The following is a 23,881-nucleotide window of genomic DNA, read 5'->3' on the forward strand; positions in this document are numbered from 1 at the left end:
TATATATTACTGATACTGAAAATGACTTTTGCTAGCTCTCTGGTTCATCACCTTGTAGATAGGAGCTAAAGAATCATGTCATGTAAGCCCAGTTGTAGAAGCAAAGTGTTAATGGCATAATTTTAGAATCATTTTCAAATAAAACTTAAATAGAAATCAGGGTCAGTCTCTTAGATTCCTCTAAACGCCATTCTTCCAGAAACAGAAATTCAGGTATTTTCATGGATCAAACACATCATATCCTGTAGCAATTTTCTTTCTTTTTTGGGAGTGGGGAGAGGTGGTGCTGGGAATCACCATCAGAATCCTTGAATAGATAAACTTTACTACTAGGCTGAGGAGGCAGAGGCCGAATATAAGAAGGAGCAGGTCAGACTATTACCTAGTCCGTCTCAAAAGATGGGCTATGGCAGATCGAGTAATTAGAGACTTTATTTTACTGTTCTATTTCTAAGGAGTTTTATTTCCCTGCTTCCTGTCTATATGAAAGCCTGGCAAAGAGGGATGTTAGGTAAACTATCATGAGCTGGAGAGCCCTTGGCCTAGCAAGATTAAGCGTACTGTTCATCTAATTAAAAACTAGAGTCTCGGGGCTAGGGATTTAGCTCAGTGGCCATAAGTGCCTGCCTTGCAAGCAGGTAGTCGTGAGTTCGATCCCTGGTACCGATAAAAATGAAAAAGACAAAAAAAACAAAAACAAAAACTAGAGTCTCAGTACAGGTGCTTATTTAAGCTGTGGTGGATCAGGGCTCATTAACGACTCTGATTAGTCTGTACCCAGGGCAGTTCTGTAGTCTTGCTTTTTGAAGAACAGCCTCAGATCTTCCAAAAGGTCATAAGAATAGCTTTCTTTGTTCGAATGCTTCTTTGCCTCAGACAGTTCAAGTGGGGCTGGCTTGATCCTAGAATGTAGTTAGTTTTTTTCTTTTCTACGTTTTAGTGTATTTTTCTGTTTGGAGTTCCTGCTTACAATGCAAAGTAAAATAACTTTTTTAGGAGGTAGTCATTTCATTGGGGGGTCTCAGGATATAAAGGGAAAGTGCTGAAAAGGCAGGTCAGACGATGAGAGTTGATCTCCTTGGCAGGGCTTGATCTCTGGTTCCACTATCTCCAAAAGTTAAACATTTTTTAAAAGCCCGGAAGTCTTATGTTATTCTCAGAGAGGCTAGGAAACAAAACTTAAAAAAACTTGGAGAATTCTAAGCAGAGGAATTCATACATGGAGGACTCATGAAAGAAAGCTACATTCTCATTCAAATAAGCTAGGGAACCAAGGATGAGGAGAGGTTCCACAAGACAGTTTCTGCTTCCGTCCTCTTATGTATGATGTTTCCCAATCTGTTGCTAGGTGTTCCCGCGTGTACTGGAGTACCACAGATGCTCGGAAGCGCTGTGTGTACACGTGTAAGATAGTAGAGTGCCGTCCTCCAGTTGTAGAGCCAGACATCAACAGCACTGTTGAACATGATGAAAATCGGACCATCGCCCATAGTCCATCATCATTTACAGGTCTTTAATGAAAATGGGACTTGATTTTGAGTTTTGGGAGTATATGGGATTAGCAGTGTGGGAAAATATCGTTTATTGGGGGCTGGAGATTTAGCTCAGCGGCAAAAGCACCTGCCTTGCAAGCAGGCGGTCATGAGTTCGATCCCCGGTACCGGAAAAAAAGAAAAAGAAAAAAAAAATTTATCATTTGTTTGCAAGGTCTCCTTTGTTTCTAATTTTTGACATTGCCTAATTGCTGGCTTTTTATTGGTTCATTTCTCTGCTATTTTAATTGAGTTATTTCCTACCACAGAAAGTTCATCTAAAGAAAGTCAGAATACAGCTGAAATTTTAAGTCCTCCATCACCAGACCGACCTCATTTGCAAACCTCTAGCTCCTGTTACTACCACGTCATCTCAAAGGTCCCTAGGATTCGAACACCCATTTACTCTCCTACACAAAGATCCCCTGGCTGTCGGCCATTGCCTTCTGCAGGTAAAGGACTTCATTGATCTACTTGCTCCTAGAAGGTCAACCCAAAGATTAGTTGGTAATTCTTTCAGGCAGCCTTAGGTTGGCAACCTGCTAACTGAAAGCAGATTTTTCGTTACCTGTAAATAGAGATAGCGAATTGAAGCCAGTGACTTCAAAACATTTTTTCATCTTTTCATTTTTCTTACCTTTTCTGTTTTGTTCAGGAAGTCCTACCCCAACTACTCATGAGATAGTCACTGTGGGTGATCCTTTGCTCTCCTCTGGACTGCGCAGCATTGGCTCCAGGCGTCACAGCACTTCTTCCTTGTCACCACAGCGTTCTAAGCTCCGGATTATGTCTCCACTGAGAACTGGAAATACTTATTCCAGGCATAGTGTTTCCTCAGTCTCTGCCATTGGGACTGTTACAGATTCTGAGTCAAGTGCCAAAGCAGTTGATCATGCCTTAGGGCCACTAAATCCAAGTGCTAATCTAGGGCACAACACTCCCACCTCTTCAGGTTCGCAAAGGACAGTGGTTACTGTAGGTTCTAAGGCCAGTCACTTGGATGTATCTTTAGAAATGAAGCACTCTAATGCTTCAGACTTGCTGTCCAAAAGCTCCTCTTTAAAAGGAGAAAAGACCAAAATGCTGAGTTCCAAGAGTTCAGATGGATCTGCACATAACTTGGCTTACCCTGGAATTCCTAAGTTGGCCCCACAGGCTCATAACACAACTTCTGGGGAATTAAGTGCTAGTAAAATCAGCACTTTTGCGGAACCGTCTTCAGTGCCATTTTCTTCTAAAGAGGCCCTCTCTTTCCCACTGCATTTGAGAGGCCAAAGGAATGACCGAGACCAGCACACAGATTCTACCCAGTTGGCAAACCCCTCTCCTGATGATAATGCTGAAATCAAAACCTTGAAGCTTTCTGGAATAAGCAACAGATCATCCATTATCAATGAACATGTGGGATCTACTTCCAGAGACAGAAGACAGAAAGGGAAAAAATCTTCTAAAGAAACTTTCAAAGAAAAGCATTCCAGTAAGTCCTTTTTGGAACCTGGTCAGGTGACAACTGGTGAGGAAGGAAACCTAAAGCCAGAATTTGTTGATGAGGTTTTGACGCCAGAATTTATAGGTCAACGACCATGTAATAATGTTTCTTCTGATAAAATTGGGGATAAAGTCCTTTCTATTTCAGGAGTCCCCAAAGCTCCATCTATGCAAGTAGAAGGATCTGCCAAAGAATCACAGGCATCCAGGAAACGCACAGTCAAAGTGACACTGACACCTCTAAAAATGGAAAGTGAGAGTCAATCCAAAAATGCCCTGAAAGAAAGTGATCCTGTCTCTCCTTTGCAAATAGAGTCAGCATCTCCAGCAGAACCAGTTTTAGCTTCCGAAAGTCCAGGAGATGATCCAGTGGCACAACCCAGCCCCAACAATACCTCATCCCAGGATTCTCAGAATAACAACTATCAGAATCTTCCAGTTCAGGACCGAAACCTAATGCTTCCAGATGGCCCCAAACCTCAGGAAGATGGCTCTTTTAAGAGGAGATACCCCCGTCGCAGTGCCCGTGCACGTTCTAACATGTTCTTTGGGCTCACCCCGCTCTATGGAGTCCGATCCTATGGTGAAGAAGACATTCCATTCTACAGTAGCTCCACGGGAAAGAAGCGAGGCAAGAGATCAGCTGAAGGGCAGGTGGATGGGGCTGATGATTTAAGCACTTCAGATGAAGATGACTTGTACTATTACAACTTCACCAGAACAGTCATCTCTCCAGGTGGAGAGGAACGGCTGGCATCCCATAATTTATTTCGGGAGGAGGAACAGTGTGATCTTCCAAAAATTTCACAGTTGGATGGTGTTGACGATGGAACAGAGAGTGATACCAGTGTCACAGCCACAACAAGGAAAAGCAGTCAGATTCCAAAAAGAAATGCTAAGGAAAATGGAACAGAAAACTTAAAGATTGATCGCCCTGAAGATGCTGGTGAAAAAGAACACATCATTAAGAGTTCTGTTGTCCACAAAAATGAGCCAAAGATGGATAACTGCCACTCAGTAAGCAGAGTTAAAGCACAGGGGCAGGATTCCTTGGAAGCGCAACTCAGCTCATTGGAGTCAAGCCGCAGAGTCCACACAAGTACCCCCTCAGACAAAAATTTACTGGATACCTACAACACTGAGCTGCTGAAATCTGACTCAGACAACAACAACAGTGATGACTGTGGTAACATCCTGCCCTCCGACATTATGGACTTTGTCCTAAAGAATACTCCATCCATGCAGGCATTGGGTGAAAGCCCAGAATCATCTTCCTCAGAACTCCTAAATCTTGGTGAAGGTTTGGGTCTTGACAGCAATCGTGAAAAAGACATGGGTCTTTTTGAAGTATTTTCTCAACAGCTGCCAACAACAGAACCTGTGGACAGTAGTGTCTCTTCTTCTATCTCAGCAGAGGAGCAGTTTGAGTTGCCTCTAGAGCTGCCTTCTGATCTCTCTGTCCTGACCACCCGAAGTCCCACTGTCCCTAGCCAAAATGCTAGCAGATTGGCTGTAATCTCAGACTCGGGGGAGAAGCGAGTAACCATAACAGAAAAGTCTGTAGCCTCAACTGAAGGTGACCCAGCTCTGCTGAGCCCAGGAGTAGATTCAACTCCCGAAGGCCACATGACTCCTGATCACTTTATCCAAGGGCATATGGATGCAGACCATATCTCCAGCCCCCCTTGTGGTTCAGTAGAGCAAGGACATGGCAGTAGTCAGGACTTAACTCGGAACAGTAGCACCCCTGGTCTTCAGGTACCTGTGTCCCCTACTGTTCCCATCCAGAACCAGAAGTATGTGCCCAATTCTACTGATAGCCCTGGCCCGTCTCAGATTTCTAATGCAGCTGTCCAGACCACTCCCCCACACCTGAAACCAGCCACTGAGAAACTCATTGTTGTTAACCAGAACATGCAACCACTTTATGTTCTCCAAACTCTTCCAAATGGAGTGACTCAAAAAATCCAGTTGAGCTCTCCTGTTAGCTCTGCACCCAGTGTGATGGAGACAAACACTTCAGTCCTGGGGCCCATGGGAAGTGGCCTCACCCTCACCACAGGACTAAATCCAAGCTTGCCAACTTCTCAGTCTCTGTTCCCTCCTACTAGCAAAGGACTGCTCTCCATGCCTCATCACCAGCACTTACACTCCTTCCCTGCAGCTACTCAAAGTAGTTTCCCACCCAATATCAGCAGTCCTCCTTCAGGCCTGCTTATTGGGGTTCAGTCTCCTCCAGATCCCCAACTTTTGGTTTCAGAAACCAGCCCAAGGACAGACCTCACCACCACAGCCACTCCATCCTCTGGACTTAAGAAAAGACCTATATCCCGCCTACATTCTCGAAAGAATAAAAAACTTGCACCCTCTAGTACCCCTTCAAATATTGCCCCTTCTGATGTGGTTTCTAATATGACATTGATTAACTTCACACCCTCGCAGCTTTCAAATCATCCCAGTCTGTTAGATTTGGGGTCGCTTAATGCTTCGTCACACCGAACTGTTCCCAACATCATCAAAAGATCTAAATCTGGCATCATGTATTTTGAACAGGCACCCCTGTTACCACCCCAGAGTGTGGGTGGAAATGCTGCCACAGCTGTGAGCACAGCAACAATAAGCCAGGACACTGGCCATCCCACGTCAGGGCCTGTGTCTGGCTTAGCATCCAGTTCCTCTGTCTTGAATGTTGTATCCATGCAAACTACCACAGCCCCTACAAGTAGTGCAGCAGGTCCAGGACATGTCACCTTAACTAACCCGAGGTTGCTTGGGACCCCAGATATTGGCTCAATAAGCAATCTCCTAATCAAAGCCAGCCAGCAGAGCCTGGGCATTCAGGACCAGCCTGTGGCTTTACCACCAAATTCAGGAATGTTCCCACCACTAGGGACATCTCAGACACCTTCAACTGCTGCAGTGCCAGCCACATCCAGCGCCTGCGTGTTGCCCTCTCCTCAGGCTGCAGGTATGACAGCCGCATCCCCTTCTGGGGAAGCGGAAGAACACTACCAGTTGCAGCACGTGAACCAGCTGCTTGCCAGCAAACCCGGGATCCTCTCCTCCCAGCTTGATCTCGATTCTGCTTCTGGGACCCAGGCATCCAACTTCACCCAGCCAGTGGATGCTCCTAATAGTGTGGGGCTGGAGCAGAACAAGCCTTTGCCTTCCACCATGCAAGCCAGCTCAGCCTCCCCCCGGGGCTCTCCGTCCCCTGGACAGCAGTCAGCAAGCTGCTCAGTGCCAGGTCCAGCTAAACCCAAACCAAAAATCAAACGGATTCAGCTGCCTCTAGATAAAGGAAATGGCAAGAAGCACAAAGTTTCCCATTTGCGGACCAGTTCTGAAGCACACATTCCAGACCAGGAAGCCAGCGCAGCACCCCTGTCCTCGGTCACAGGGTGAGTGATTCACACTCTTGCTCGGCTGGCTCTCTGGAGTTTTTGCTCTGGCTAAGGAGCTAATGAAACAGTAGGATTTGGGGAGGGGCTTCAGGAGCTTGGTAATATTACTTGAGGATGTTGGTTTTGGTATTGTTTTGTTTCGTTTCTCTCTCCTGGTGGTGGTTGTAGAGCAGAATTTAGCCTCATCAGTAGACAGTTTGACCCTTGAATGTAACTGTAATTATTCTTTGCTATGATTTCATATAGTACTATTTCCTCCCCCACCTTCTTTTCCTCTAGTTTTAGGGTACTAGGGGATGATTATTCCTGTTTGATGGGTAAATGCCCATGTTGTACAATCTCAAGAGTCCTTTTCAAAAACTTTTATCATTGAGGCCTAGAATATGGCTCAGCAGCACAGTGTCTGCCTGGCAAATGCAAGGACCTGAGTTTGATTCCTGGTACCAAAAACCCCCAACTTTATCATTGAAGGATAACATAAAAGTGTACAAGCAAATGTATCAGTATAAATTCACCCATGGTGCCATCAAGCCATTCAAAACTGAACACTTCCAGTGCCCCAGAAGACTCCAGGTGCCCTCTGTGGTCAGTACCCCTTTGGTCATCATGTGCTTACCTTTTGACTGTAGGTTACTGTTGCAGCTCACACATTTTGTCAGGTGCTAATAGGCATTTCCTGCATTTATTTCACTACATGTTTACTGGTGCTTCTTGGAAAAATACAAATGATTGTGTTCCAGGACTCCAGGAACAGAGGCTGAGCAACAGGATACAGCTAGTGTGGGACAGTCTTCACAGAAGGAGTGTGGGCAGCCTGCAGGGTGAGCTGAAAAGTTAATTCTCCATTATGAAGCCCTCATCCCTGTCCACCTTACTTAACAAATAATATCCTGATTTGCCTTGATTTTTATTTCATTGTCAGGGTTTTATTTTTAATGGAATTAATACAGGCTCATTCTAAAAAGTGATCTAGATTATTTAAATAAAAGGCAGTGGTTTCATTTGTCTTGCCAGTTCTCCTCAGTTCATTCCTGAGAAATAACTTGCTAATAATTTGGCCTTATGCATGCAGGCATTTATATGCATATCCAGGTATACATGGTAAGTGTATGTTACATGTACACTTTTTACATAAAAGAAATAATATTGTACATACCATTTTTTACTTGTTTTAAGTTCTTACATTATTTTGTATGCATATTTCTGTTAGATAAGTTTACTTCTTGTTTTGGTTTGGTTTGGTTTTTTGCGTCAGGGTCGCATTATGTAGTTAGTTCAGGCTGGCCTTGAGCTCACTTTGTAGCCCAGGCTGACCTCAAACTCACAGCAATTCTCATGCCTGCCTCACAGCGCTGAGATTACAAGTGTAGACCACCACACTTGACTCTCTTAGTGTTTGCCTCTAATAATATTGTAGATCTACAATGATTTATTTTATTAGTTTAATATATGTTGACGTACATTAGGATTGTTCCAGGGTTCATTTAATTTTGAAAAGTGAAAATTGGTGGTCGTTTACAGACTCAGGTAGCTTACTTTTTAGTTAAGCCTGGTAACTTAAGTTACTACAGAGCTGCTTCTGACCTTCCATAGTTTTTACATTTAGTAAATGAAATACGAGTATAAGTATCAAGGGTATGGTCTAAAACTTTGAAAACAGATACATTATTAATATTTGGGAAGGAATCTCATAAAAATGACAGTTTTATTTTATGTGACTTTCCCTAGTCTGTTAGCAAATTCTGCAGAAAGAACCCCATAATTCATTTTCTATTATGTTTTGTAGAACTGACACAGCTGTATCACAGATAAATTATACATGTTTTTATCTTTGAATTGAACCAACCAGCAGATGTCGTATCTCACATCTCATTTTCTTTTCATTTAGACAAGTGGCTGTTCTCCCTGAGACTCAGGCAACACAAAATCCAGCAAATGAACAAGAAAGTACAGGTACGTAGGTGGGTGATGGATCAGAATCAGAGAAGTCTAAAGCTAGGACTATTCGAATCACCTACCTTACCTCCTGATTTTCTGGGGGAAATACATATATATTTCATACAAGTTAAGTGATTGGCCAAAGTTGTAGACTGAAACTTGGTGCTTGTCAGCTGGACCTCTTCATACTGTCATCTGTGATCATCTGTCAGTTAGGGGACACAGAGCAGTGCCTGCAAATATTCTACTCTACTGGTTCTAACAACAGTGGGATATAAATAGATAGTGACAAACTGATTCATGTTTGAATTGTTACTAAAGGCGACCAAGAACTGTGCATATTTGATAGCCAGATTTTAGTTATAATACCAGAAATATCTCATAGCATGTTTCATTTCGCTTAATGGATTTGGTCAGAAAACAAATGCTCACCTCAAGATTAGAAAGCACCTGCTGGGCATGGTGGCACACTCCTATAAGCTCAGCATTTGAGAGACAGAGGCAGGAGGATTGTCATGAGTTCAAGGCCAGTTTGTACTACATAATGAACTCAATGCGGGCCTGAAGTGCATAGTGAGACCCTATCTCAAAAAGACCAAAAAACAAAACCAAAAAAATACACACCTGTAATCCCAGCTACTTGGGAAGCTGAGTCTGAAAGATCTCACATTTGAGGCAGGCTCAGGTCACTTACTGAGAATTTTAAACAGGACCGGGGATGGGGGTCAGTAATAAAGGAAGCACTCCTGGATTCAGCGCCCAATAGTATCACAAAAAGAAATACAGGTACAGACAGAGCAGAGAGCTCTGGATATAAGGCCTTGTCCATTTTCGTGGATGGGACTTCCCAAAAGAGAACCAGGTAGAAAAAAGACCTGGGTATGAGGCTTGGACTGTTCCCCACGCACTGCGTAGCTGATTCCTTAAGAGAACTGACATGTTGGTTGCTGTGAAAGGGCAGTGATGGGCAGAGAGAGTGTCTGGAACAGATAGGCTGAAATCCAGCTCCGCCACCTAACAGCTATGGGAACCTGGCGTGTTACTTTCTGCCTCAATTTTCTCACTTTTAAAATGGAAACTATAGTAGCACCTACCTAATGGGGTTGTAGTGAGATTTGTATCAGTTTAATCTGTGTGAAATTCTTCAAAGAGTTACCTGAGACAGCGTGTGTTGTACACACATTAACCATTACTTTTTCTTTTTCTAATATGTTTTTCTGTTATTTTATTTTATTTTTTTGGTACTGGGGACTGAACTCACAACCTCACGTTTGCCAGGCAGGCACTGTGCTGCTGAGCTATATCCCCGGCCCACCATTCCTTTTTTGTTTTAACTCTATTGAAGATTATTATAGAACAACACTAGATTGTCATATCAGGATCTACTACAGAGCCAGCACAACTTCATGTAAAAAAAATAGCTGTGTGCAGAGATAGGGCACATGTGCACAGTCACTTCCTCGCTGTAACGAGGGCCAGCTGTGGGGCCCTGGGTTTTGTTACCTGTGAATGGGAAGTGTAACGTTCACTCCGCATGCCGTTAGGCATCTGCCATGCTCTGCACATTGTTGACATTCAGGAAGCATTTATCATTGCCAATGCTTTGGCTGCTATTTTCTCACTCACAGAACCTAAAATAGTAGAAGAAGAAGAAAGTAATTTCAGTTCTCCACTGATGCTTTGGCTTCAACAAGAACAAAAGCGAAAGGAAAGCATTGCTGAGAAAAAGCCCAAGAAAGGACTTGTTTTTGAAATTTCAAGTGATGATGGCTTTCAGATCTGTGCAGAAAGTATTGAAGGTGAGTGAGTTAAATTCAGCCATTTCACCTGAAGAGGCCCTGTTTCAGCTACCTCTGTATTTTGTATATTGATACTGGCGAAGTAGGAAGTTTTAAGATACATGCTACAGAGGATCCTTGAAGACATTTTACATTTGTCAGGGAGAAGTATGTCTTACTGGAGAAATATATATCATTTATGTGAAAAATGATCCAGATTATGTGTTTAAGATTGCACATACTGGGGGCTAGAGATTTAGCTCAGCGGCATAAGTGCCTGCCTTGCAAGCAGGCAGTCATGAGTTCGATCCCTGGTACCGATAAAAAGGAAAAAGACAAAAAAAAAAAAGATTGCACATACTCTCCAGGCATGGTAATGCATACCTATAATCCCAGCACTCAGGAGGCAGAGGCAAGAGGATCACCAGGAGGTCAAGGTCAGCCTGAACTACGTGGTGAGACTCTGACTCAAAAATAATAATAATAAATAAGTAAATCCAAGTAGAAGTGTCTGGCAGATGGTAAAAGACCACTGAATCTTAGGTTAGAAGTAGAGGAAATTGTAGAAGATTTTTTAGGCCCAGCCCTTAATTTTAAGGAACTAAGAGGTTTTGGTTTAAGTCTTTGGTACTAGTACTGCTGTCAGTAGGAGGATAGGAAGTAGGATTCATGCCAAGTGTTCAGGTGTTGATTATTTCACATCCCTTCCAGCAAAGGATGAGAATGCTTTGGGGATTCGGAAGGAATGAACCCCAGGGATCTCTAAGGGAAAGGAGCGCTGTGGGGAGTGTACCGTCCTGACTGCTTTCCCATACGCTGGTTAACATTTCATGACCTGATTTAAAGTGTAAGCAAAGCACAACACTGTACTACTAAGAGGGTGTGTGTTTGCACTGGAGGGATCTTAAGCACGATGCCTTGTACACCGGGGGATTAAGAAATGTTGGTTATTTCCCAGCCTGTGATTCTCTTTTCTTTCCTCACAGATGCCTGGAAGTCACTGACAGATAAAGTCCAGGAAGCTCGATCAAATGCCCGCCTAAAGCAGCTTTCATTTGCAGGTAATGATACGAGCTATTATTTTACTATTCTGGCAACTTGTCAGTCTAAGCAATCAATTGATTCTATAAATAAGTGAAATGTAATTTTTTACTTCAAGGTCTAATTCATAAACCCTCACAATTCAGTGGTCTTTAGTATATTCACAGAGTTATGGGAACATCACTACCTTGTAACTCCAGAACATTTCTGTCATCTCTGGCCAGGCATGGTGGTACATGCCTGTAATCCCAACACTCAAGAGGCTGAGACAGGAAGATTGCCGTGAAGTTGAGGCCAGCCCAGGCTACATATGAGTTCAAGGCAGGTCTGAAGTACACAACAAAATCCTGTTTCAAGGGGCTGGGGATTTGGCTCAGTGGCATAAGCGCCTGCCTTGCATGCAGTCAGTCGTGAGTTCGATCCCCAGTACCAATAAAAAGGAAAAAGACCCAAAAAAAAAAAGTATAAGGATGTTTATCATATGTAGCAGCAAAAAAACTGGAAGCAACCCCAGTATTCCTCAAGAGGAATTTAGAGAAAGGTCTAAGAAGTAAACTAATTGTTCCTAGCACTATGGAGGCTGAGGCAGGAGAATCGCCATGAGCTCAAGGCTTGCATAGGCTATTATGCACTACATAATGAAATCTTGCCTCAAAAAAAAAAAAAAAAGGCAAGTTATATTTCCAGTACAATCATGAACCCCTCCTTTGCTTTGAATTGTATGTGTTTGCCTAAGAAGTAGGACCTGCGGAATTAAGAACATCTTGTCTATACTATTTTACGTTATTGCCATTAAGTGTGTATTTCATTTATAAATTTTTAAAAGAACTCATTCAGTTGTATTACATTTTTAAAACAACAGTTGGAGGGGCTGTGGATTTAGCTCAGCGGCGTAAGCATCTGCCTTACAAGCGCATGGTCATGAGTTCGATCCCCGGTACCGATTTAAAAAAACAAAAATTTTAAAAATTTAAAAAAAATAAAAAGATTTAAAAGAACAGTTGGAGGATAGGTAAAGATTCCCTTGGTTTCCCCGCACCACCCACTAGGCTTCTTCGAGCTGTGCGAGCTGAGGCAGCCCTGGCTGCTGGCCTCCGGGCCTCAGAGCATAGGCACAGCAGCCTCAGGCAGCGTTGCCACCTGTCCTCTCCCTCACAGGTTGCACTGGAGAAGAATGAGTCATGTCCCTTTCTCCTCAAGTTTCCCTTCCTATGGGAGAGTCTGTTATTTTCTCACCTGTATAAAAAGCCTGTGACTAATACCTGAGTCCATCATGTCTCCAACCAAAGTTGTCTTAAAAGGCTCTTCTATTGGATAACATTGTGGAGTAGAATTCTTTAAGCCTTAAGTGTTCGTTACCAGTAAGTAGGTACTGAGTGCCAGTGAGGTGCCCGGCACTCAGGATGCAGTTACTGACCCCGTCCTCGCACGCGTGTGGATCCTTACGTGGCGAAGTCCAGTTCATCCTGACTCGGTTAGGTCGGTTAGGCCTCGCTCTCACCACTTTCCGCGGCTCTCACAGTCCTCTAATCTGTGGCCGCACTACCATGTTTTCTGTTCAGATCCCTCAGTGTGTCCTAAAGTGTGGCCTGGGATGTGAATGAGAGTCTCTGGGCTTAGCGCCGAGAAAGCTGAGTTTTAACTTCTGCCCCGAGTAACTGTCATTCCCTTGTTTCGTGTGCTCTCACCCTGGAAGTCATAGGCGGTTCCCTCCACCAGGAGTGGCCTACTTCCCTCCCTCCACCTTTTCTCTTCCCCAAATCCCCTTGTTTGCTAGACCTACTTCTACTAATACTTCAAGGGCCTGCTCAGAGTTTGCTCTTTTCTGTAGCCTTTTTGACCATTTTCTCCTGTGCCTAGGGAGCTCATATGGTTGAAACAGTTAAGGTATTTTGTCATCTCACATAACGAAGTCTGGAGATAGGAGATGTGTCAGGCTGATTGAGTTTGCAGTGTCGTCAGAGACCGAGATTCTCTCACTTTGCTGTCTGTGGTGAAGCTTTATCTTCAGGCCAATAGCAAATAGCTGCCACGGTTTCAGAATTGCCTTCAGTCTCGGCAATGCCCCGATGAACTGGAGGGGCGATTCTCTCCTTTTCTGTTTTCTTTGAGACAGTGTCTTGCTAATGTAGTTCCAGGCTGGCCTTGAACACACTGTGACCCAGGCTAGCCTCAAACTTATGGTGATCCTCCTGCCTCAGCCTTTGAAATGCTGGGATTATAGGCCTATACCACCACACCTGGTATAAGGGGCATTTTAATGGATACTCCTGTCTCAGAGACAAGAAATTGGTACCATTTAATTTCTTCGATAGTCCCAGCAAGGACAGGAGCTGAGAGTCCCAGCAAGCCATGATTTGAATGTGTCACTGCCAGGTGGCGCTAAACTACCAGTGGTGCATGCATGACTGTCCGTTGAGTGTATTGGGTGGTACAAGCCACCCAATGGGACAGTCACGCGTGTACCACCAGTGGTTCAGCTGGCAAGAAGGTGTTCAGTCTGTAGATGGGGAGCTGGTAGAAGTAACCACAGTGGCCGCAGTGTTTCCCAGCCTGAAACCTGTCCATTGTCCCCCACGTCCAGCCCTGCCACCTTGTCCTTGCCCTTGTGTCCTTATGTCTAGTGGCTAAAAGTGCCACAGAGAAGACAACATGAGGTAATCAAGTAGTGCCATTAAAGATGGACAGCTGGCGGTGGGCCCTTCAACGCAGAGTGGTCAGCAGAGGGTTCATGATGAGCTGGCATTTGAGCTTAGACCTGAGGGCAATGCGATGGGGTGCCGCACACAGAGCGCAGGAAAAGCCCCGACTCGGGAGTGCCTTTGGTGTGCTCACTGTCTTCCACGAAATAAAAGCTGTGCAAATGCACAGGGGCCTTGTCTGCCTCGTTCATTCTCAGGCACTGATTTGCCCAAGCAACTTGATTTATATTCCTTCTGCCTCAGCCCCCTGGAGTTGCTGGAGTTCTGGGCATACTTCACCACACCTGGGCTTTTGACTGCTTAAGCTTAAGATACAAACACAGTGTACAGCTACCCAAAACTATTTTCTTTCTATATATCCTTATTCTCTAAGCTTTTTTCTATTTTGAAATATTTTATTTTTTAGCTGGGCCTGATGGTACAGACCTTGGAATCCCAGTATTCTGGGAGGCTGAGGCAGTGGATTGCAAACTTACCTGGGCAAATTAGTAATTTAGCAAGACCCTGGCTCAAAGTAAAAAATAAAAACGGACTGGGGGTGTAGCTCTACAAAGGCCCTGTTCAATTCCCAGTACGCCAAGAAAAAGATTTTTTTAACTTTTAAAATTCTGGTGTGAAAACCCCTTATACTATGGCTAAGGATATAGCTCAATGGCTCAGTGCCTGCCTGACAAGTGCAAGGACCTGAGTTTGATTGCCAGTACCAAAAAACGAATCTACAAACACACACATAACCAAAAATGGCCTGTCTTCCTCCTCCCTACCTTCTCCTCTCATCTCCTATAACAGCAGCTCCTTCTTATGGAATGACTTGCAAAGGACCTGTGTCTGGTTTATAGTTACCTCTTTTTTAAATAAGTAGGCATTGAAGCCAGGCATGGCGGCACATGCTTTTCTAATCCCAGAACTTGTGAGGTGGACATAGGAAGATCTCTGCATCCGAGGCCAGCCTGGGGCACATGCTGAGTTCACACCCTCTCTCCAAAAAGAAAAGTAGGAGTCTACACTAAACGATTGGAAGTGTAGTATAGTAAATACGTAGATAGGAACGTAGTCATTTATTATATCTGCTCTGCAATAGGCGGCATTATGTGGTATTATTAATAATCCAAAATACAGTCTCAAAAAAATATATAAACACATTAGGAAAAAAAACTTATTTATTTTAATACTTAAAATACTTAATATTTATTGAGACATCATGAGATTAGTACAAGTTGCAGTTACAAAATTGCTCACAATAGCGGCCATTGGCTTCTGTCGCCGTTGTGTGGCGAACTGCTGCTTGGGTGACCTTGGTCACTGAGGTTCCGGCACGTGCATTTTCAGTTTCTTCTTTAAGGGCTGGCAGTGTAGTAGGTTTTCTTAAGTATTTCAGGAGGCTGAGGCAGGAGGGTTGCCATGAGTTTGAGGCCAGCCTGGGCTATATGATGAGTTCTAGGCCAGCCTGAACTACATAGTGCGACCTGTCTCAAGAAATCCTGCTCATCAGTAAAAAATGCGGATAATAGCATGAGGCATGAGACAGTGAGTAACAAAGAAATGGCGAAGTGCCTTCGTCTCGTGTTCACCGATATTCCACAGTGCTGTGTCGCCAGTGCTTTATGCTTGTGTACATAAGAGCTTTCAGAACCCATGTCCTCTGTGCCTCTGACCAAAATGGGAGTGCCTTTGGAGTTACACACGTCAAGGTGCAAGCCATGGCAGACAGCTGTGTGGCCTTGAGTGTGTTAAATTCTATGACATTAGATTTGCTCATCTGAAAATAAAGCCAGTAATGGACTGAGGGATGTAACTCAGTGGCAGAGCACTGCTTGGCACGCGCTCGGGCCTGGGTTCGTTCCCCAGCACCCCACTCAAAGCTGATAATGCCCACCTCTGACGGTCATTGTGAGAGTGAGTGGAAACAGCGCATGCATAGTTTCTTTGCATGTACAGCACATGGGGACCCTCTGTAGCTCGGTGACATGCCGTTTTTAACTTAGCAGTCTGTTGGGAACGTTCTCCATCCTGATAGATCTGTGCCAGCGTTATGCTGCTGGCCAGCGCTAATTCCCAGCTGATAGTGAACTGGACACACCCTTGAGCAAGCTCTGGCAGTGACTCCAGAGCCACAGCGTTCCCTTAGTTCCCTGCAGTTCCTGTTGGCTGCGGCCTCACCACCAAGGTGCCTCTACCCCACAGGTGTTAACGGCTTGAGGATGCTGGGGATTCTTCACGATGCGGTTGTGTTCCTGATTGAGCAGCTCTCTGGTGCCAAGCACTGTCGGAATTACAAATTTCGTTTCCACAAACCAGAGGAGGCCAATGAACCCCCCTTGAACCCCCACGGCTCAGCCAGGGCTGAAGTCCACTTAAGGCAAGTTTTATTCTTTTCTGTGAGCAGTTTGGGTTTCCAAACTGCTTTTATTCTCTAAAGCACATACTCTAGAGGTTTGCTATGTTGATGCTGTTGTCTTACGTGTTGCTTTATTAAAGTATTTTTCTAAATATGTTCCCATCTTTTGGCTCCAGGAAGTCAGCATTTGACATGTTTAACTTTCTGGCCTCTAAACATCGACAGCCTCCAGAATATAATCCCAACGATGAGGAGGAGGAGGAGGTTCAGCTGAAGTCAGCACGGTAAGCCCCGCGGGGAGGCCGGTAGAAGCACGCTCTTGGGGGCTGGGGATTTAGCTCAGTGGCATAAGCGCCTGCCTTGCAAGCCTGTGGTCTTGAGTTTGATCCCTGGTCCCTGTAAAAATTAAAAAAATAAAAAAAGAAGAAGAAGCGCGCTCCTTTAGCTCTCCCCCGGCACCGCGGGGTGTTGTGGTTTAGCCAGACAGGATGACGCGTCCCTGTGATCCCAGCTCTAGGTCAGCTAAAACGAGAGGGCACCAGGAGTGTGAGGCCTGTCTGGACTACATAGCGAGATCTTGTCTCCAAAAAAAAGAGAGAGAGAGAAAAGAACCTTTCTATTTGGAATACATTTTCCTAAGACAACTGAAATACAGTGTTTGCATTGAAGTTTCAGTAGCTGACCAAAATAAAGAGAGAAAAGTGAGGATAACTGTAAGATAGCTATTTTCTTGAACTGTAGTCTGTGTGCCAGCTTTAGCTGTAGCACCGTAGTCAGCACGATCAGAAAGTACTGTCTGAATTTCAAATGGTCCTCATTTTATAAGACCTTGGCTGTGCTTGACGTTGAACAACAAGTATACTCCTGTTCTCTAGGAACCTTCGATTCAAGACTCAAAACACTATTTCCTGAGGAGAATTCATTAATAATATGCCTTGTCTCTTAGGAGGGCAACTAGCATGGATCTGCCAATGCCCATGCGTTTCCGGCACTTAAAAAAGACTTCTAAGGAGGCAGTTGGTGTCTACAGGTATGGCTACTGTTCTGGAAAGCATTACAGAAAGCTTAACAGACGTTACCAAAATGGAGTGGGCCACCTGCTCGAGTGACCTGTCAGTCAGCCCATGAGTGTTTTAGAGATATCAGTTGAACCTGAAACGCCAGGGTCCTGACAGGTGTTTAGCACAGCGTACAGCAGAGGACTGTCCGTCCAAGGCTGGGGTGTGAGCACTGCCTACCATGCGTGAGGTCCACTTCACAGCACTGTATGGAAAGGGAAGGGAGGGCGTGGAGGAGACGAAGGGAGCCGCATCCAACTCTGGCCATTTGTCAGCACAAACCAGGTGGATCGTGTCCCCTTGGGAACTAACAGAGCTGGAGAATTCATTACTTTATGTGCTGACTCTGTCTTAAAAGCCTGAGCCTGGTTCCTCCACCTTTGTGTTCCAGGTCTCCCATTCACGGCCGTGGCCTCTTCTGTAAGAGGAACATTGATGCGGGTGAAATGGTGATTGAGTACGCAGGCAACGTCATCCGGTCCATCCAGACGGACAAGCGAGAGAAGTACTACGACAGCAAGGTGAGCGCCATTCACGCTCCCTCCCGGTTCTGTGGCTCTGCTGCAAAATGATACCATGGGTTCCAAACAGATGCTATCTGCTATCAATTCCAAATGCTGTGGGGTTTCGGGGGGGGGGTTCTGTTTTTTTGTTTGTTTGTCTTATTCTGAGACTCAAACCCACAAAGCTCTTTTATTTGGGGGGGTACCAGAATTGAACTCAGAACCTTGCACTTGCCAGGCAGGCACTTACGCCACTGAGCTGTATCCCTAGCCTTCCAGAGACTTTAAAAAACATTTTCTATCTGGGCTGGGCATGATGGTTTTCTTAAGAGGCTAAGGCAAGAGGATTACGAGGCATTTGAGGCCAGCCTGGACTACATAGTAAGTTCAAAGCCAGCCTGAACTGCATAGAGAAAAAAATGTCTCAAAACCTAAGTAAATAAAAAATTACAAACCGGGGCTGGGGATTTAGCTCAGCGGCATAAGCGCCTGCCTTGCAAGCAGGCAGTTGTGAGTTCGATCCCTGGTACCAATAAAAAGGAAAAAGACAAAAAAAAAAATTACAAACTAAGGGCTGGGAATTTAGCTCAGTGGCATAAGCACCTTCCTGGAAAGCAGGAAGTCGTGAGTTCAATCCCTGGTACAAAAAAATATATGTAAACTGAAATTTTGGATGGGCCACTACTAAAACTCAGAAATCACTCAGAACTTATAATACACAAAGACAACTCTTCAAAGATTTGTCTTTGTGGATCCCAGGATCAAAAACACATAGCTACATAAATTGTAGGTTTCTTTTTCCTGCAGAGACCTTAAGAAACCTCTAGTTACTGTCCACAACTAGGAGTCCCTCTTTGAAGCATATCAGAAGACAGGTCCTAGGAGAAATCTGGGCATTTCTTAGAGGAAACTGCTCTTCAGTGGCTATAGTGACTTCCGAGGGCTGGAAAACAGACTGAGATCTGCGATAGAGAGAGCACAGGCTCAGGCTGGAGTGTGCCTCCCTGCAGAGCACTGCCTCGCGTGTGCGGAGCTTTCTTGGGTTCCATCCCCACACCACCGCAGACAGTGAAACCACAGGTCCTTCTTTCTCCTCCCCAAACAGGGCATTGGCTGCTACATGTTCCGGATCGATGACTCGGAGGTAGTAGATGCCACCATGCATGGAAATGCTGCACGCTTCATCAATCACTCCTGTGAGCCCAACTGCTACTCTCGGGTCATCAATATTGATGGGCAGAAGCACATTGTCATCTTTGCCATGCGCAAGATCTACAGAGGAGAGGAGCTCACATATGACTATAAGTTCCCTATTGAGGATGCCAGCAACAAGCTGCCCTGCAACTGTGGCGCAAAGAAATGCCGGAAGTTCCTGAACTAAAGCTGCTCTTCTCCCCCGCCGGAGTCTGGGACCCAGGCAGGGCCAGCCAAAGCAGTTCTGAAGGCCTTTACCAGCCCTGAGAGGCTCCAGGACCGAGCAGGCGCAGCAGCTGAGGGGCCTCCACAGTGGCTGGGCACCCTGTGTCCCACATGCACATACACGTGAGCGTAGCCCTGGAGGGAGAGATGAGGTCCTGAAGGAAAGATCCATGATTGACTGTCTCGTGGGGCCCCTCTGATGATGTGCTGTTAACAGTGGGAAATGGGATCCCGGGGAGGTTTTCCTGGAAAGATCCTATAAAGGCTGGTTTCAGTGGGAGAAGGGGCCTGAGCGTCTGCAGAGCGCGGTGTCATGCTCTCCTTGGCCGTTTCCCAAGCACGGTAAATGAGGGGTCAGGTAAGACCCCAGGTACAGGGCTGTCGGATCCCTGGTTATTCACAGCCAGGCCCCACCTGAGGCCATCTGTTGACCAAACAGAGAAGGTCTGGTGGTTTTCCCTGTCACCTTCCCATTGGAGCATTCACTTCTAGCCGGAAGACAGGATACCTAGCACCTCTGGTGTCAAAGGCTGGCTTGGGGTTGTGCCAAGTAATTACCAGACCTTGAGCCTGTGGCTCTCAGTGGGAGCGGCAGCCCATGAGCCTTATCTCAGCCAAGTAACCTTTCCTGACCACAGGAGCGGCTTCCCTGTCCCGTCCCTTCACTCCACCTCCTTCCTTTTCCCTGTTCTTCATCCCACTGCTTTCCCATTCTTCTTTCTGGTGGTGGGGGAGACTGCCCCCTGCTTGAGGACACTCTCCGTCAGGCTCGGATGTGCCTCTAGCACATTCCTGGCCCGTGAGCACTCCAGGTGGGGAAGTGGACAGGAGCCGTTGGCCATAACCAGACAATTTGGAGAAGTTTTCCTAAAGCTCCACTGAAAGTTTCATAAGAAATATGTGTTGCATGATTTTTTAGAAGAGACTCAAGTTATTTCAGTAGGATTTAAATCGTGCAACAACCAGAGTATCACCTCCAGGCCACCCCTTAGGGCCTGGGCGCCGGCCATGGGTACTTCTTCCTCCCTTGGCAAAGCATAGGAAGACTGACTTTTTGAATGGTCAGTGTCCAGTTGAAGGCAGAACACTAATCAATTTCAAGGCCCACAACTTGGGGACTAGACCACCTCGCGTTTAGGGACCTCTGCCGCCTACGTGCAGTCCGTGATGGAGTAAATGAGATGACACTACTGCCCTGATTACTCTTAGGGTGAGGTCAAGACAGCATCAGATGTTTCTGCTCTTCCTTCCCCGACAGTGTTAAACTGAGTCATTTAACCTGTTAAATTAAGTCATTGGGTTTTACTCTGTTCTGTTTACAGTTTACTATTTAAGGTTTTATAAATGTAAATATATTTTGTATATTTTTCTATGAGAAGCACTTCATAGGGAGAAGCACTTATGACAAGGCTATTTTTTAAACTGCGGTATTATCCTAATTTAAGAGAAGATCGGTTTTTAATAATTTTTTATTTTCATAGGATGAAGTTAGAGAAAATATTCAGCTGTACACACAAAGTCTGGTTTTCCTGCCCAACTTCCCCCTGGAAGGCGTCCTTTTTGTTATTTGACATGTAGCTTGTTTGTGCCCTGTTGACGTAAATGTCCCGACTCTGCTCCGTGACAGTAATGGAGAAGGAAGGTCCTGGCCGCACGAGGCCAGCCCCCTCCTTCCCCATCACAGCAGAAGGCTGCAGAGGCCCTGGACCCACGTTTCTCCTCCCTCCTTTCCCACACTGTCCCTCTCCATCCGGCACTAGCTCGAGAGAGAGACAGACACACAGACAGACAGACACACAGCACTCTTCCATTGCCTTCATCTTCCCTACTTCAGAGTCAGCAGCCAACAGGCTGAACAGCAGTTTGCCCTCTTCCATCACCATCTGCCTCGGAGGTCGCCTCCTTGTCCTCTGCCCATCAGCTCCTAATACCTGCAAAGAACCCACTGACCCCCGTGCCCTCTTTCGGCGCAGCCCGTTGCAACCGAAGCACAGTCTGACCACTCACGATAAAGCAGGTTTTCCTCTGCTCCTGCCGCAAGGTTTAGAGTAGTGTTGTCCAGGCAGAGGCAGGGCACCCTTTCTCACCACAAGAAGCCCGTTCCTCTGGAAGTCTAGCAAAGCAATACGACTCAGCCCAGCACTCTGCCCCAGGACTCACGGCTCTGCTGTGCCTTCCATCCTGGGCTCCCTTATCTTCTGTGACCTTAACTTTGTCTGGTGGCTTTGCTGGAACATTGTCACTGTTTCCACTGTCATGCAGGGAGCCCAGCACTGTGGCCAGGATGACAGAGATTTCCTTGTCATCACGGAGAAGTGCCAGCAGGGGACTGGGAAAAGCACTCTACCCAGACCTCACCCCCTTCCTTCTCTTGCCCATGAACAAGATGCGGTGGCCCAAGGGTTCCACTAGTGTCTGGTTTCCTTTATTATTGCACTGTGTGAGGTTTTTTTGTAAATCCTTGTAATCCTATTTTTTTTTTAGAAGAAAAAGCTGCATTTGTTACTGAAATGATTAATGCACTGATGGGTCCTGAGTTCATCTTGAGAAAGACCCAAAGGCCAGTCCGAGGGTGGGGGAAACAGCTAAGCAGACCTAGTTCCTGCCCTGCTAGGCCGCGCTGCACTGTGAGCCCCTCCTCATTCTCTTCTCTAAGCCCACACCCCGGGGACGGGAGGAGCACACACCTTGCCTTCTCCTGCCAGCTGCAGATGGTCCGCCTTGCCTTTCCGCCCTCACTGTCGGCCACAGGATGAGAACCCTCACAGCTCAGCCTTGAGTCCATTGCCAAAATGTCAGCGTACCTGCCAGCAACTTGGGGGGAAAGCTAAGGTGTCCCTGCGAGAGGGAGAGAAGGCAGAAATGGCGTGGTTGTCTCCAGACGTGTCTGAGTGTGATTTGAAAGTGACCAAGAGACTTTCCGCACAAAAATGCAGATTGAGGAATCATGGTGGGTCCTTCTCAAGAGTCCCCCAGGGGGCACCCCATCCCTGAGGAGTGACGGGAGTGGCGGCTGCAAACCTGGTCAGCTCCCAGTGAGAGCCACCTCACTCACGCTCTGCTGCTAGACCCTGTTGTAGCTGCATTTCCTGGTGGCCAGTGACAACTGTGTAACCAGAATAGCTGCATGGCGCTGACCCTTTGGCCAGAACTGGTCCCTTGGCTCCTCCATTGCTGCCCACCACGTCCAGCACAACCCTTCTTATACTTCTAGACCAATAGCAAGAATTAAGGGGGAAGCCTCGGCAGCTACAAGTTCTCAGCCAGACTCCTCTGCCAGGACCCAGCCCGCGCCCAGCTTACCTCTGTCCACCCCTTGGCCAATGCAGTGAGAGCCATGCAGCAACCTTGATTTAAAAAAAACAAAGAAAAAAAAAAACAAAAAATCTTTTAATGAATGTATCTTTGTAAAGGACTGACTTGTTCAATCAAATATCTGAAAATACTAAAGGTCAAAACCTTATTTGTTAGGAATTTGATTTGGGGTTCTTTTTCATAGAAATTAAGTTGTTTTTGTTTTTAAGGAAAAGCGGGTCATTGCAAAGGGCTGGGTGTAATTGTTTCATTTCCTTCTTCGTTTTAAAGCAATACAAGGTTACTGAGCAGATGGTTTTGTGCCGAATCATGAATATTAGTCAAGTCTCACACTCTGAAAATTTGAAACTTTTTTGTTTTGGTTTTCAAATGAATATAAATATGATATATATAGGAACTAATATAGTAATGCACCATGTAACAAAGCCTAGTTCAGTCCATGGCTTTTAATTCTCTTAACACTATAGATAAAGATTGTGTTTCAGTTGCTAGAATCAGCAGGAAAGCGTCAGGCCAGTGGTCCTCTGACTCTCGGGAGAGCCCAAGCGACAGAGGGGTGCCGAGCCTGGTCAGAGCAGAGTGCAGCGCTGGCCTCACCTGGGCCTTTCCTGCTTGAATGTTGCCAGTCAGTACCTGTACTCCTTGTTTCTCTATTTTTGGTTATGAATGTTGGGGTTACCACCTGCATTTAGGGGAAATTGTGTTCTGTGCTTTCTTGGTATCTTGTTCCGAGGTACTCTAGTTCTGTCTTTCAACCAAGAAAATAGACTTGTGGTGTTTCTTTTATTGAGCTTATAACAGTCTCTCTAGTAAATACAGGTAGTTGAACAATTGTTTCAAGAGCTCAACAGATGACAAGCTTCTTTTCTAGAAATAAGACATTTCTTGACAACTTTATCATGTATAACGGATCTTTTATTTTTGTGGGGTTTTTTTTTCCTTGTGTTCTTCCAAGCTTCTGGTTAGAGAAAAAGAGAAAAAAAAAAAAAAAAAAAGGAAAAGGAAAAAAAAAGAGAAAATGTGTCTAAAGTCCATCAGTGTTAACTCCCTGTGACAGGGATGAAGGAAAATACTTTAATAGTTCAAAAAATAATAATGCTGAAAGCTCTCTACGAAAGACTGAATGTAAAAGTAAAAAAGTGTACATAGTTGTAAAAAAAAAAAGGAGTTTTTAAACATGTTTATTTTCTATGCACTTTTTTTTATTTAAGTGATAGTTTAATTAATAAACATGTCAAGTTTATTGCTGCACATGGTTGCGTGTGCTTTTTGGCCTTGGCAGGTATGGAGAGCTTGGGGGAGCCGCGGCCTGTGACCTGGTCACCACACACCCTCTGCGGTGCCTGGGGTGGTGGACAGGACGGA

The 23,881-nt window shown here is 45.4% G+C and overlaps 1 protein-coding gene across 8 annotated transcripts in view; it reads left to right on the top strand.

The window, feature by feature from the left end:
- Window positions 1–23,767, top strand: part of Kmt2a (lysine methyltransferase 2A) — an 84,967-nt gene extending 61,200 nt beyond the window's left edge. For 6 of the 8 annotated variants that reach the window (XM_063255862.1, XM_063255864.1, XM_063255863.1 and 3 more), the window contains 12 exons: window positions 1,349–1,509; window positions 1,802–1,984; window positions 2,188–6,421; window positions 7,165–7,245; window positions 8,313–8,377; window positions 9,991–10,161; window positions 11,127–11,201; window positions 16,068–16,246; window positions 16,402–16,505; window positions 17,168–17,251; window positions 17,671–17,800; window positions 18,888–23,767. In XM_063255862.1, coding sequence (XP_063111932.1) covers window positions 1,349–1,509; window positions 1,802–1,984; window positions 2,188–6,421; window positions 7,165–7,245; window positions 8,313–8,377; window positions 9,991–10,161; window positions 11,127–11,201; window positions 16,068–16,246; window positions 16,402–16,505; window positions 17,168–17,251; window positions 17,671–17,800; window positions 18,888–19,163 — 5,743 coding nt within the window. In that variant the 3' untranslated portion in view covers window positions 19,164–23,767. Of the gene's footprint in view, window positions 1–1,348; window positions 1,510–1,801; window positions 1,985–2,187; window positions 6,422–7,164; window positions 7,246–8,312; window positions 8,378–9,990; window positions 10,162–11,126; window positions 11,202–16,067; window positions 16,247–16,401; window positions 16,506–17,096; window positions 17,252–17,670; window positions 17,801–18,887 lie in introns of those variants that run through there. The other 2 variants (XM_063255866.1, XM_063255869.1) reach the window with 2 other exon arrangements.
- The last annotated feature ends 114 nt before the right edge of the window (window positions 23,768–23,881 follow it).

Source organism: Cavia porcellus, unplaced genomic scaffold (assembly GCF_034190915.1).
Source record: "Cavia porcellus strain 051 isolate PalLab524CR breed Dunkin Hartley unplaced genomic scaffold, mCavPor4.1 scaffold_9, whole genome shotgun sequence".
NCBI classification, from domain to species: domain Eukaryota; kingdom Metazoa; phylum Chordata; class Mammalia; order Rodentia; family Caviidae; genus Cavia; species Cavia porcellus.